Source organism: Gordionus sp. m RMFG-2023, chromosome 1 (genome assembly GCF_954871325.1).
Source record: "Gordionus sp. m RMFG-2023 chromosome 1, tfGorSpeb1-WG-v2, whole genome shotgun sequence".
Lineage (NCBI taxonomy): Eukaryota > Metazoa > Nematomorpha > Gordioida > Chordodea > Parachordodidae > Gordionus > Gordionus sp. m RMFG-2023.
Window position 1 is genome coordinate 68229704 of NC_088775.1, and position 16248 is coordinate 68245951.

General features: G+C 28.4%; 2 protein-coding genes across 4 annotated transcripts in view; one reads left to right on the forward strand and one right to left on the reverse strand.

Annotated features, from left to right (window-relative positions):
• LOC135922224 (uncharacterized) overlaps positions 1-16248 on the forward strand; it is a 160312-nt gene that overhangs the window by 62002 nt on the left and 82062 nt on the right. The window lies entirely within an intron of this gene.
• LOC135922223 (splicing factor 3B subunit 1-like) overlaps positions 1-16248 on the reverse strand; it is a 42204-nt gene that overhangs the window by 453 nt on the left and 25503 nt on the right. For both annotated transcript variants that reach the window (XM_065456636.1, XM_065456635.1), the window contains exons 10-24: positions 16015-16238; positions 14513-14561; positions 14248-14405; positions 13885-14064; positions 13191-13548; positions 12741-12886; positions 12392-12538; positions 11945-12125; positions 10119-10285; positions 6110-6292; positions 2175-2353; positions 1823-2008; positions 1477-1601; positions 1238-1385; positions 888-1104 (exon numbers count right to left, since the gene is read on the reverse strand). In XM_065456636.1, the coding sequence (XP_065312708.1) occupies positions 888-1104; positions 1238-1385; positions 1477-1601; positions 1823-2008; positions 2175-2353; positions 6110-6292; positions 10119-10285; positions 11945-12125; positions 12392-12538; positions 12741-12886; positions 13191-13548; positions 13885-14064; positions 14248-14405; positions 14513-14561; positions 16015-16238 (2648 nt within the window). The remainder of the gene's footprint in view (positions 1-887; positions 1105-1237; positions 1386-1476; positions 1602-1822; positions 2009-2174; positions 2354-6109; positions 6293-10118; positions 10286-11944; positions 12126-12391; positions 12539-12740; positions 12887-13190; positions 13549-13884; positions 14065-14247; positions 14406-14512; positions 14562-16014; positions 16239-16248) is intronic.

Here is a 16248-nt window from a genome sequence, read left to right on the forward strand (position 1 = left end):
AAAATAATCAAACCCAATATTTGAAATATGGCTTAAATATTAATTTCTTAAAAATTAGTGTTTTATTTAAAAGACAGTTTAGAACCAGCACTAGAAGAAATCTAGGAACTGGGACCCCCTTCTAAATTTATAGGAACAGGAACCTATTTAAGATTTTGAGGAATAAGAACTAAAATGCAAATAATTTATATGTAAATTGTTCAAAAATGGTAAGGTTATTTAGTTATTAATCATTTTCCTATTGCTCAATAAAAGATTGGAATGGAAACCATTAGATCTAGAGCCAAAACCTCCCTTTAAAATGTTTAGATATCGGAATAATCATTTTAAAAATATTCAGATAATAAACCAGTACCTTTTTATAGTCCAGATTCCAAACTCTGATTACCCAATAAAAAACATAAATTTTTTTAGAAATTAAGTCTAACATATAAAAGGAAATTAGTAATTTGTTATTACATAACAAATTAAAAATCTACAAGGGTAAAATATCTAAAATTCCCCCAAAATTTGGTTCTTAGTTTTCCCCTTATATATTTAGAATCTATATCAATATAATAAGAAAGGCAATACCAAAAGTTATCCCAATGGCTTCAAATCCAAATACCCATATATCAACTGAAGCCGATCCTTCCCTGCCTCAGGCCTCTTTTATTCACCTCTTAAGATAAGAATGCCTAATCCCTGTGTTGTTTTCAACAATATCCTCTTTCATATATTGTTGAAAACTTTGTGTTCTTTAAATTATTTTAATATCTTATAATTAGAAACGTGAACCAGAACAAATTAAGCACCGAAACCAAAAGCCTCTTTAAAATTTTTCTAGTCTTTGAAAATTAAAAAAAATAGAAATAAGAAATCTTAATAAGATGTCAAAAATTTTAAACCTGCATGGCATATAATAGTATTCGGGTAGGTCCTAGAGCAACCCTCATACCCTCTATAGCTTCGTGAACAGCTAATATGACATGGGGAGAACATTCGAAAAGATTTGGCCATACGTAATTGAGGAGATGAATCAAGGCGTCTTCACAGCCAAACCCTACAACCCCTAAGGCCAAGTGTTTAATTCCGGCACAAGCTGTTTGCCGGTGAACGAGATCTCTATAAATGGTGTATATATGATGAATATTTTATTTAATTTAAATATTTGTGAAACATTTTAAGTTTTCATATGTTGACATAATTTTTACCAAATTCATTTCAAAAATATAGTATATCAGGTAATGATTCCAACCTATCACTCAAGGCGTCTTCGAGAAGTGGAGTGACAGCATATATGTAATCTTTCGCCATCTCACCAATGTATTCAAATAGAAAAGACAACGACTTTAAAACACCGTTTTGTACGTTCAGTTCAGGAACACGGTATTCGTTCATCAGGGCTAATGATTAATTTAAATAATATTCAAAATTGTTAATAAATCACAACTTAATAATATTTAATTTAAAATAAATATGAAATTTTTGCTAAACCAGGTAAAACGGTAAATGGAGAACAAGTTTCAGCAACAATGGCTATAGCTACTGTAGTGCAAACACGATTTTGCCTTTCTTGTACTTTTAAGTTGTTTAGCAGGGTTGCCAGTACATCGTGTGGCCTTAAAATTTATTTAAAAATAAGAAAATATCTATAATTGTAATATTTTTTGTAAAATATTTTGATATTTTTTTGCACCTATTAAATAATCATTTCTCCCCATTAAACTATAAAATTTCCAGACAAAAGAGTTCTTGTTAATATAAAATAAAAATGAAAAAAGGAACTCGAATTTGTGGTTGAGTAACATTCATATCTAATTTATATGCGCAATATTTATACCCAATAGCTTTGGCGATATATCCAAAGGTGTTAACTGTAGCCCTTCTTATTGCTTTTTTATGGGCTTTCAAAAGTTCTAAAAGTTCAAAACATATCCTCATCCATTCTCTGGCAGATACGAATTCAGAACCCCGATCAGCTATTCTCCCGACAAGGTCTATACAGTTTTCCTGCACTTTTTCGTGTCTGATTATGTTATTTTTTTAAAAAAACTGTTTAATAATTATGCATTATTTATAAAAAATTACTATTAAAGCATCATATCAATAATATTTTTTAATTAAAATCCTCATTCTATTGAAAAATAAAAAAAACAAATAGGCTTAATTATTTCATTTTTTGAAAAAGATACCTATTTTTAAGAATTGGTGTTAATCGTGGTAAAAGCTCTTTGATAGGGGGAGTCATTTTGGTCATTCCTATAACGTTGACTATACTTTTTAAAGCTCCTAAAATGCTTCCCAAAACTTCAGGATACTCCTCGCCCAAGTATTCATATAGCACTACACCTAAATGTCCCATTAACTTTTCCTGTATATGAATAAATCTTTTAAACTAATTTGACAACGTGCTATTTTCTGGATGATTAAAAACTCTCGATAAAAGTGTAAAGATAAAACCGTAAAGATAAAACCGTCAGACTATTTGCCAAACAACGACCATATTATATTATAATGTAATAAGACCCATTTTATAAATACTAAAGGGCAGAATCATGGTGTCGACTTCTATATTCTATAAATCACCCCATCTAGGGCGAAGCCACCGAGTTGGTTTCAGGATAGGGTAGTTGATGAATTCGAACCCATATTTATGCGATTATTAATCTAGCTCACAGCCGATTAGGCCACAGGATTCCATGCCAAATCGATGGAAAAATTATCGGCCAACCCCTTAAATTGTTAAAATTTCTGAAGTAAATTAGATAGGCAAAAAAATGAGTAAGCCGTTTATTTTAGCTCACTTGCACACCTGGTTCCGGAGATACAAGGCCTCAAAAAGGTGCAAAAAAGCGACTTTCGAATCTGCAAAATTTTTTAATGCTTGTATCTTAAAAACTGTTTATAGTAAAATAAAAAATATATATCATACTGTAGGTAAAAAAAAATTCTAAAGGTCAATAGAAAGAAAAAAAAAGTGGTCAATTTAATTCTTTAACTTTCGATTTACGTTTATCTGTGGTTCGTAAGCAATAAGGAGTTGATTTTAAAAATTTATTCATATTTTACAAATATATATACGATGTAAAAACCTTGGCGACATTGTCGGCTCTTCCGAAATATGCATTTTTACCAAAAATTGATATTTCTATTTGCATCAAATAAATGGCGCTATATGAAACTATGGATTATGGTTAAAATTTGGATACTAACTTACCAATAACAGGATAATTTCATTTTATACTATATTTCGAATTTTTGTGCTATTCCATGTCAAAACCGACTAGCCCTTTTAAAATTACTAAAATTATTTAGACCGGTTAAAAAAATAAGAAATGTACATATTCCAAAAATATACTGTCAGCTACTTAACTCACCCAATTTCTCAAGATGAAATTGAAGCGAAATTTTATTCAAATTAGAATTGCAAATATTAAACATAACATTTTCCTTGAAATTAATGCGAATCTAATATATGGAAAAAATAAATGAATAAATTATATGTATCTATGACATTCCATAGTGGATAGTAGGGGTGTACCGATATCACTTTTTAGAGGACGATCCGATCCAATATTAAAATGATATCGGCCGATTACCGATCTGATATCATATCTAATTTTGTATTTTGTAAAAATACCAATGGTTTTAATTTTTATAAACTTTTTATTAGTGTAACATCTATAATTTAACTATACCATAACTTATGTCATTTAAATACATTATAATGATCAGTTATAGTTTATATTCAATTCAATTGTAATTCTAAAAATATATAAAATATTTTTAAAATATTTTTATTGTTAAATCACTTTTATAATTAAAAATAACGTTAAAATATATACATAATAAGTAATAAACAAATATATTATGAAATTTGAAAAAATATTATATTAAAAATAATATTTAACATTAATATATCGAAGATTTCTATTTAAAAATAACAAATTTTCCAATTTGTCAGAGGTCAGCCTGCGGCAATGGTAACTGTCAATATCACCAGATTCACTAAAAATTGTGAAGAGATTATTTTATTACACACTTTTATAAACAAAATGCGCAAAAAATAACAATATGGCAGAATGTTTATTAATTAATTATTATTATTAAAATATACAAAATAAATTCAGATTTTATTTATAAAAACAAATGATTTTAGATAAAACTTTTTTAAAAAATTTTATAACATATTTTTGTTAAAGACGCCATTTTATATCGGATCGGGAAATTTTATAATAATGGCCGATAGCCGAAATGGGTGAAATATAGGCCCAATCCGATAAAAATAATAGTACATTCCTAATGGATAGCCTATGTTTTAGAATTTTTTTTGAAAAAGAGGTGTTAGTTACTATTTTGCATTCTCAAGGACCCATCATTTCTTACCTCTTACCGAGTGACAAATTGCGAAGATATAAATCACATATTTTAAATGTGGCCAGTCATTCAACTTTATACCCTGCGAACATATACTTTACAAAGATGAGACAAGGAATGAATTTGATTATCAGTATTTCTATATCATTAATAAAGATGAATGTTGAAGGTGTTCGTGAACGAAGTTCGTTTTTTACATGCGTACATTTTTAGAAAATATTCTTATTTTTATTCATTTGAAAATAAAAAATATTAATCCAAATTTTTTAAGAAAAAGGGTTATTTTTAAATCAGTTGCTTCCTTTATCATATTTGAATCTTTTTAACCAGCCACTTTTTCTGTCCTATAGTAGTTAATTTGAATATTCATCATCATCTGATTTTGATAATTCAGAATCAGTTAACACTTACCATGACTCAAACATAATAAATACTTTACAGTAAAATCATATATTAAATAAACTAATTCTATCCAATAAATGTAAAATGTGCCCAAAATATCAGTTTCAAAATTTCAAGTTCTAATTTAAACTAATACTTAATTGTAATATTTATTATTTTATATAATATAACTATAAGTATCCTGTTAATAATTTATTTTAGATTATTGTGTTTCATAGGCTTATTAAATTATTATAATAAATATACATAAAGTAAAAATAACGTAATATCATATTAAAAACATAGATATAAAATGGTTAATATCTTTTAGAATTTATTTATTTTCAGCGTATTTATTTTTAAATTTTTATTATTTTTATATTGACAAACTATTATTTTAAACATGGCTATACATCGTGTTAAAAAATATATGGTAATTTTTATATTAAATTAAATATAAAATGAAATTTAAAAAAAATTTATTCGTAAAGTTTTGAACGAACGTGAACGCGTTCAATTTTTTTTAAATGCTTAGAGCACTAATAAAAATGTATAATAAAAACATTACACAAAAGATTTATAATTGGAAATTTGATACCTTATTCAGATTTCTAATGGACATTTGCCATCACTACTCCTCATTTTAATTTGTACTTTATTATAAACTGGAAATATTTAAGTAAAATATGCTATTATTGGTAAGTTAGCAAGAAAATTTCATCAATGATCTGTAGTTTCGTATAGTGCCATCTATTTTATGGAAATAAAATTTTCAATTTTTGGTAAAAATGCATATTTCGGAAGAGCCGATAGCGTTCCAGGGTTTTCACATTGTATATATATTTATAAAAGATGTCTAAATAAAAGACAAATAAAAATTTAGAAACCAACTTCTCTTATTACCTAAAAACATGGGCCATAAACGTAGTAGTTAAAAACTCAAATTGCCACCATATTTTTTTCTTTTTATAGACCTTTAGAGAGTATTTTTACCAACAATATGATATATTTATTTTATTTTTATCTAAATAGTTTTTGAGATATAAGTGTTTTAAAAATTTTACAGATTCGAAAAGCGCCCTTTCACACAACTTTGAGGCCATGTATCGCGGGAACCAGGTGTGATAGCGAGTTAAAATAAACAGCCTTTTCATTTCTTACCTATCTAAATAATTCCAGATTTTTAGGATTTTAAAAAAAGGTTGACCAAGTCATGATCTAGGAATAGCCGACACAGAAGACATTAGAAAACAACAATTTTTTTGATATATAATGATAAATAAATGATAGAATTTACTACTACTCAGGCTAAAACTTATAAAAGTATTATAAACAATGCTAAAAAAGACATATATTATTTTTTTTAAACTTCTTGGCAAGTCTTCATAACAAGAGTTATGCGAGAGATAAGATCAGCCGCCTGCTGCCTAACCTTGGCTGATTTATTGTTCAATCTCCATAGTATTGTTCCACAAATCTGAGGTAGATAGGGCTTAACCCTCTTCCCTAAACCATTGACCACAGCACCAAAGCCGTTCAACATTACAATGTCCTTTAAGTTAACAAATTATATATAAAAAAATTGCATAGATTGTCCAAGGCTCATAATTTGAGTTTTTTACAAGTATAAAATATATATTCATTTTTAGGTGAGGTGTCAACTAGAGATGGGCGCGGGCCTAATTTTTTATTCACGGCCCGACCGCTCACGGTGGCAATAAAAAAATTCACGCCCATTCACGCTTACCACTAAAAAAATTTCGACCCGACCCGCCCGCTCACGACAAGCAATATTTTGATTCACGCCCGAAAATTCACGGTGTTTTTAAATTTTTCAAAACTATTGCTATAATTTCACACATTTTTGAATTCATTCTATTTATTTCTCTAATTTCATAATCCATATTAATAACAAAAATAAATACAATCAATAAATCGAAATTTATTTAGAAAAAGAAGAATGTCCTTTTTTTATTTCAATTGTGTACGCCTTTCCTCTAATAAGAGATTGGCTACAGAAAATAACCTTTCACTATAAGTCGAACTTGCCGGGGCTGACAAGATTTTACTCGCTAATTTTCTCAAAAAAGGAAATGAATATTCCTGCTTCCAAAACTTCAAAATATTGTCTTGTTATTTATCTTATATGAATCTTTTAAGTTCATCCTCACAGCTTTCATTGGCGATGTTGATGCTTCATCAGAATCATCTGGAAATTCTCTAAATTTTTTATTTAGAATGTGTAGGATGAATTAGGAAGGTGATAGTTGGTCTTGGTATCATTTAGAATATACGGTTTTTTATGAGTTTAGGATAAGTTAGGAAAGTTATAAATGATAGTTGGCATTGACTTATGCATATCATCTAATTCATTTTTAAGATTGTTTTATATATATCATTTTCTTCTTTTATTAAAAACTTAAGTCTTTTGAAATTCGGATCTAGAATTAAGCCTACCTTATGTAGTGGCTGCATAATAATCTTTTAAAAGAAATCTTGTTCTGTATTTTAAAGTTTTGATTATTATTGTATCACGTTCAGAATGTTAACAAAATTTTATTAATTTTTGTTTCCATAGACAAACTTCATTTATTGTGGGACGAGAATCTGCTCTCAGATTATCCAAGCATTCTTTAAATATTGATAAAAATTTAACTAACTCGCGTACGATGTTGATATCAATTGTGGCTAATCTATTTAATTCTTGCTTGCTAAACAAGTACACCTGTATTTCAGAATATGATTTTAAGAAACTCTTTATCATGATATACAGAGTTCCATCTAGTTATTCTCGCTATTACATCTTGTTTAAGGGTGTGGCTTAGTTTGCTATTAGCTGTAGATTGTTTGAAATATTGTACTATTTTTTTTGGTAATAGGAAAAAAAACCCCAGGAAAATAAACCCCCAGGAAAAAAAAAACCCCGGCAAAAAACCCCCGGAAAAAAACCCTCAGGAAAAAAAAACCCTTGGGATTATTTTTATACACTCTCATATTTAAGTATAATCTAGCAATAATTTATATTGAATTGGTATTTAGTCAATTGCAAGTTAATAATTTGTTAAAAATATTATTGTTCAGCAACTAGTTAAATGAACAGATATTAAAATGTATTATGACCGTATATAAAGACAAAAAAAAAATTTTAATTTACAAAAATATTTTATTCATAAAATTTATATATGACCACGGTTAAGAGTATCATTGGTATGATTATTAATATGTTTAATAATTTATAATTATTTTTTCAATTAGGGGATCACATCGTAATTAGAGGATGTTTTTACCATTTGTGTCAAAGTACCCATAGAAAAATTCAGAAGCTGGGTCTGGAAAACGAATACAGGACCAATGATACTCTAAGTTTTTTTTGTGACATGATAAACGGCTTAGCATTCGTTCCGTTATGTGATATGGGCAATGCAATGACATTCCTGAGATCGGTTATTCCGAGCAATGGTAAGGATATTCTTAATTATTTCGATAAAAATTATGTCAATGGAGTATCAAGGGAGGTCATAAGAAGCAATTCTAAATCCCAAACACGTCGAATTGAGCCTCGATTTTCTCCAGAAACCTGGAACGCGAATCAGAGCACTCTCTCAGATGAAGAACGAACAAATAACCAATGCGAAGGTTGGAATCATCGTTTTTCTAATCTGGTTGGGAATAAACACCCATCAATCTGGGTACTCATTAAAAAAATGAAATGCGAGGTGGCTGCCAATGAAACCAAACTTGAAAGATGGCGCGTAGGTAGTTGGACATCGAAATCAAAATCGCAGAGTTCTAACAACCAGATTCAGCTAAAGAAACTTTGCGAAGAATACCGTGATGGGGTGCGAAGCCTTCCAGATTTTATAAAAGCGATTTCCTTCAATATTCGATGTCAACCGATATAATATTATTATAAATAATAAAATTTGTATATACATAATCATGATTTACCAATAAAATAAACATTTCTTATCATGTCAAATTTATATCATATTTAAAGATGGTATTGTATTTTTACTATAGCAAAATTTTTTTACAATTCATAGTTATTTTACTGAGGCATTTTTTCCCAGTACCAATTTAAACATCAGTTTTTCTTATTTAAGAATTTTTTTATGAAGAGTAGGCCAAATAAAAATATACCTATATTATTAGGTCTTAAGTAAATTCTATAAAAATGAAAAAAAATTATTGGGGAATTTTTTTCCGGGGGTTTTTTTCCGGGATTCATTTTTTTTACACCATTTATATTTATGGCTATTTCAGTTAAACAATTGTCAAAAATATAATGCATAATATTATTGTATATGGCATATACATGCAAGCATTTCGTCATCTTTGAATGCACTTATAAGATTTGCTCCGTTATCACTCACAACACATTTATTTAAGTATTTTCTACTTCTGTATATTCTCCTAAATTGAATTGATTACACTTTTATTTTGACGTTTTTATCATCCATTGCCATTGTGGCCAAAACAAATGTTTTTAATTTAAAATCCTTAATGATAATATGTCCTATAATGGTTAAAAAACTTAGATTTTTATAGTCATCTGTCCAAATATCAGTGATTATGGACAAGTAATTATTATTGATCATACTTTTATTTTAAATTTTATTTCATGGTATATTTTTGGACCTATAGTATTCATGAGAGTTTTCCGGTTCACAACTTTTATATTTTGTTATCCATATGTAACACCAACATTTATCTCTTGGCCTAACTTGTAAAATCCTTCACTTTCTGTTGCATTTAAAGATTGAAGATCTTTATAAATAAAATATAACTGACTTTTCTGTAAAAAGTTTAATCAAAATTTAGCATAAAGTCTCGCGACAAAAAACACCTAAACATAAAAAGAAAATAGAACTAACTAAATGATACCGGATGTTGTTTATAAAATGCGGATGATTTTTAATTTTTATTCTTTTTTAAAAAAGAACTAAATTAAATAAGAAAATCTATAATATAATTATAAAATTGCAAATTTATAATTATAAAAAAACAATTTAAAAAAATTAAAATTTCCGTGATTCACGGGAAATTTATGTTCACGCCCGATCACGCCCGGGGAAAATTTTGGGAAGGCCCGTCATGCCTTGGAATTCAAAATTTATTCACACTCACGCCGTGACACGATGGGTCACGCCTAATTTCAGTGCCCGCGCCCACCTCTAGTGTCAACTGATTCCAAAAATTGGCATTATTCTATTAAATCTATTATTTTTAAAAACCCATGAAATTGATAATTTGATGATAAACTGAATTATTTTACCTCTCACTATTTCCTCAATCATTACACTAAAATTTAAAACATATCATGTAATCTAAAAAAGTTATTATTTCATGTAAAGATGGATGTGTAATTTAAGCCCAACCTCGCTGGTCTGTTCTTGAAACGCGTATAAAATACCGTCTATTAACTGTTCTTCAAGTCGAGAATCTATATCGGCAGCTCCGAGATTATTTATAACGTTCTCAATAGTTTCCATTACCATTTTACGGAAGGCTTCGTTCTCGTCTTTTAAATCATCTACAACGCGACCTTTAGAAGATGTTGTTTTTGTAATTAACATAATAATGAATAATTTTTTAATAAACTTAATTTTTGAAATTACTATAATTTATTTTATTGAGAAAACATAAAAATAGATTTTAAAATGTTGCAAAATGTGTTCGATGAGGATTTATATTTTTTCTTACATCTATAAAGAAATAATATAGCCTATCTAAATAATTAAAAGGTGTTTTATATAAGAACCTTTAGTAAGCCCAGCCTTAAATGCCCTATATGAAGAGCTGTATCCGGGATATTTTGGAACCCATTCTCAGAATTGGTACCAGATTGGCAGCTAATTTTTATGCATAAACATCTTGGAATATCGATATAAAATTAAACTTGTCATACATAGCTTTTTTTCAGGAACTTTCTTCCAAATGGTGAAACGCGTTTTGATATAGGTTGATTCACCACTGCTTAAGTTATAGATTCTACAGGGAAAGTAAAAAAAACTCCGCTTTATTTAATTATTCAACACATTCGTATTTATAAAACTTCCAAGAAAATTTCTTCCATTATTAGTGGTAGTCTTTTTGAATGATGTGGCCTATTTGGCAATACCTGATTTAGATCAGTTAGTTCTAATAAATATTTGGAATAAGGATAACTAAAAGATATAACTTCTGTTTTCGGAAGCTCAGGATCATTTTCCTAATTTTGAATCTTGGTATCTTTGTTATTTTCACCTTCATCCCCCAAATTAACTACATTTACATTTTCTCCTTGTTTCTCATGAGAATATATAGTGCAGTTGACGCTATTAGGTATTTCAGTTAATGTTGTTAAAAGCCCGATTCGGGTCTATTTTCCCGATTAAAATTTTAGTCAAAATAATATGCTTGGAAATTTTGATGTCAAATCTTGAAGCTTACATAATATTATTTTGACTAAAATCTTAATCGGGCCGTTTTCAAAAATCGACCCAAATCGGGCTTTTAAAAACACTAATTTTAGCAGACATGAATGAATAGTATTTAAAACTGATAGTGGTTTGAACAGCAGTTATTTCTCTCAAATTATATTCGTATTTATTTTAAATTAACCTAAAAAATATTTTCCATAAACCAAAAGAATTTTTAAATGGGGAAGGGGGATTTTCAGGGCAATGCCAATATTAAATTAGATAATCGGCTAATATATTTACCATTCAAAAAAAATCGGATCAAACCAATATATATAAAAAACTAATCCAATTATGATTGTATACATAATAAAATAATATACTATTTATTTTATTCATAATTTACTAATAATAAATGTTTGAAAGAAGCCAAAAACTTAATTTCTGTAAAGTTTAAAAAAATCGAATTCTTTTATAAAGAATGAGTAGCTAAAAATATCTATTAATTAAATATTTTAAATAGCTTATACTTGGAACTCAATTGGTTTAGTTATGTGACTTATTCAGGTTTGAAAAAGTGTCACAATCTACCTCGATCTCTCCTATATGATTAAATGAATTAGTGTCCCTAACTTCATTTATATTACCAAAGGAAATCATATTTTATATGAACAGTTAAGGACTGAAGATCGCATTTGCTATTTTTGGAACATTGGCATTTTTTAATTTCGGGACAAGTTTCATCTTCAAAACAAACCCTTAAATAGGCCCCTGTATGAAGGAATTATTTATAGAAACCATACCTACGATTTCGGCAACACCAACTTTATTAGCTATTTCGACAGTGGTATCAACTAGTTGCCTATAATTTCGCCTGTCCAAAGCCATTCTGTGTGACCAAAAGTGCTTGAAAAATGGGGGAAGTATTTCGTCCCTGATGTACTGGGGTTCGACACCGTCTGTGCCACAACATTGTTTGACAACCTTTGAGGAATAAAATATTGCTCTTTTAAAAAAATACTTAAAAATTTAATCAAATAAAAATGAAAATTTATGAAATTAAGATGAGCGAAAGTAATATTTTAGAAAGTAAAATTTCAAATCTAAAAATCTTTCTATTTTATCTTGATTAATAAAATGTATATAATATCTTGAAAACATTTTTTTAAAAATGAAAATATAATTAATTGAAATAATGTTATATTTATTTAGTCAGATATACAAATATTGAAAATGTTACTAGGTTAAACCTTAAGTACAATTTTCTTCATCTCTTCGTCAGGCGATTGAAACTCACGTATGAGAATTAACATGACTTCCCTGGTGTAATAATTGGCGTATTCAGCGTCCATCAATGGTATAAGGTAACCGATAGCTTTTAAGAAAGCAGCTAGACCCTAGAGATTTATGAAACAGGAGTTATGAATTAAAATATAAAATTATTCAATTCTTTTAGTATTGATATTCATCAAATTATCACTTTATATAAATTAAATGTAATAAAACAAAGTATTGCATAAGCTATTAAAATTGATATATAATTTCACGCATCAATTAATTGCCTAATAAATTTCAATAAAAATAATATATCATCTTTACCTTTCCTCTATGTGTACGGATACCTTTCCACAAAGGCTTAAGAACAGAATCAAAGGATTCAATACCATATGGAGTGGCAGCCTCGGCCAAACCGGCAAGTGACAAAGCAGTGATGGTTCGTACCTTTTGCTGCTCATCAACCAAGCCTTAAATGAATGAGTAGTCAATAAATTATTATTGGAAGGAATGAAAATTATATTTTATAAAATCTCGAATTTGATAGATTAATAACCTAATTAACGATTTATATTTTAGATAATATAATAGTATAAACTATGCTAATGAGCCCTTTAATATTTCATTGAAACTTCATAGGAATATAACTGTATTGGTCTGTTTTTTCTAACTCCATATCTTGTCCCTTTTTAAATCTCAAGAAAAGATCAGCTCACTATAAACATATTTTATCTAGGCGAAAATAACAGGTATACAAATTTTATATTATCTAACCATGTTCTATAATTTCAACCAAACTCCGCAAGTGGGGCAGGACGGCACAGCCCATTAGGATAGCTATTTGTTGCACTATTTTAATACCCGTGTGCCGGGCCTGCCAGCTCTTCTTACTTCCACAAACGGCTTTAAGGAAGGGAAGCAAAGCCGGAATGCCTAGAGCAGACGCCACAACTGCAAAAGCACGAGCAGTAGTGTTTCTAACATATTCATCAGCGTTATCAATGTCTGGTCGCATGACAGAAATCATAGTGGCAAGGCCAGCAGCCTTAGCTAAGTTGGAAATTATTTCGCGGCCCTCAACACGGGCATAGTAATCTTCATCTATCAACAGTGGTTCTATTACGACTAATATCTATGATATAAAGATTTGTACAATAATTAATATAGGTTAAACTTAAAATTCATAACTTTAATATCGTACGTAAGTTATAACATTTTTATGTCCTGAACCTATAACTTGCTTCATAAATATTCATTAAACTTTAAAAAATTGCTCAAAATATAATACCTAAAAAATATTAAATTTTAATGAAAAATTTCTAAGATATTTTTTATTTTAAATTAAACCAAAATTTCATAATTAATTAAACAACCTCGCCAAAGATCATTTAAAGGATAAATTAAGGAAAAAATTCCCTTTTAAATCAACAATTTAATAAAATATCATTGTTTAAAAAAAATCTTAAACTTTATGAACGAAAGGTCGAACTAAATCGTCAAGTTTGTAGAGAATCCTGTCAATGACTTTAACCAGCAAATGGCGTTCTTGATCTTCGAGCGTGGGCGACATAAGTAATGGAAGGATTTGATTAAAAAGAGGACCCGCCCCCAACTCCCGGGCTTTATCAGTGATTTGTCTCAGGGCAGACTTTATATTTTATTTTGTATTCAGTTTGATAATAATTAAGATAAATTGATAAAATATTATACTGAATACGTAGTGGAAAAATACGTTCTTAATACACATCAAATACATTGTTAATCCTGAATAAAATCCTTAGGCACTACTAATATTTATAAAGGTATCATAATTAAAGATTTTAAAAGTAACCTTTCTCATTGGAGGCGTCCCATTTTTAATTTTTAATAAAAATTTCATGATTTTTCGCTCCTTGGCCTCTTCTGGATTTAGAGAGTCCTCGTCAATGTCGATCAATAGTTTGTCGAAGTATTGTGAATCTTCAGGTTTAAGTAGCGGCAGCTCAACATCTATAATATTAATTTTATTATTTTTACTAACTATTTTTTTTAAAATTATTAACTCATAATATATGGGGGAAATTATTTTAAAGTAGTTTAATATTTTTTTATATTACCTTTAGGTTGCAAATCAGGGACAACGGCCGTTTTTCGATCTGGAGTTGCCTTTAATAAGAAAAGATATGTATAACATAGCAATGAATATAGAATTTTACAAGTCCTAGAATTTAGGTCAAAAAAATAAGGAGGCACCGATTTTTTAAATGTTGAATAGACCTGATTATTCAGGCCGATAATATACTAGGGTTTATTGATAGCAGTAAAATTTAATTACAATTATATACTAAGAATGCATTAAAATGATAAAATATTAAAATTGACTAAACGTGACAAAGTATTTCTATTGTCATTTTAACAATGGTTAATTCATAAATTCCACAGGAAAACGAATGTTTAATGCATTAAAATGATTGTATGTTGGATTAATAACTTTGCATTGGAGGTTGTTTTCCCATATATTTTTATATTTAAAATTTGATCAAAAATTCTAAAATGCGGGATTCAGTTTTTAAATTTTTATAAAAAAATCATGATTTTTGCCAACCCAATAATTGATCGATTCTATATATCAAAATGGACAATAAAAAAAATTGAACATTTTTCATGTATTCAAGTGACATAACTATAAGAAGAGTACGGGGTCCTGCCCTTCCATTTGAAATCTCTACCCATCCTTATGAGGAAATACAATTTTTTAAAAAAATTTATCCATTGAATATTTTTATAACTTTAAAAATTATTTTATAAACAAATGTAAATTACAAATAATAAAACCAAAATAATTTTGTGAGCCATTTAAATCAAATCGATTTACAAAATAATTATCAGTGGCAATTAATTACCAAAAAAACAAAATATTTATAATAAAAACAATTGAATTTGAAAAATTTTTTTTAAAACTCTCCATATATGTTTACAAATATATGCAGTTATTTGTTGAAAATCTATTAGATGTTATATTTGTTCTTAAAATTGTATGAGTTAGATTCGTTGTAATAGAAGATTTTGTCTGATTTTTTTAAGAATAAAATTAATTTTATAAACTAACGCTGTTATATGCATCGATTTATTATAAATAAAAAAACGCCTTATAATTTTATTATGGTGCATATTTTGTTAAGGTTGTGCACAAAACTTGTTTCAAAAGTCTTAAATTAAGGAAGACTATTGTTAAAGTTTTAAAAAAAATTTTTGGCCTCATTTTTTATTTTCAATTAAGGCTTATTACCTGTTTTTCAAAAAAGTTTTAAAAGTATTCGAATAATTTTTTTGACACAGGTTTTAAGTTTTCCCCACGCTTCACCATAATTTATTGGGTATAAATATGCACTGCGTTTATTATTAAAAATCGGCCTTTAGTTATACTTTTTTATAAAAATTTATAGAAAAGGCAATTAAAAATATACCCCAACAATAATATCTTGCTGTAAAAAACTTAGCGATATTTAATTATATAAAGAAAAATATATACTATCTACATCAAAATAATAGATAAAGTAATTAAGAAAAAATAGCTGAACTCTAATGTTATACATATAACAAAAGGTTTCTACAATACCTGCATGAAAAAGGCATTCTGTCCTCCCATAGGAGTTGGTGTGCCCATAAGCTTCCTGACAGGAGTTCTAAGAGGAACGTATCCTTGGGGAGGGGGTAACACTTTATAACCAGGGGGGAAAATAGTGTCCAGTTCATCATCAGTCATGGGTCGGTTCCGCTCATCCATCTCTTTTTCCCATCTATAAGCCTGCACCTGTTCAGGTGTCATTGACATTAAGTGTCCTTGATATAT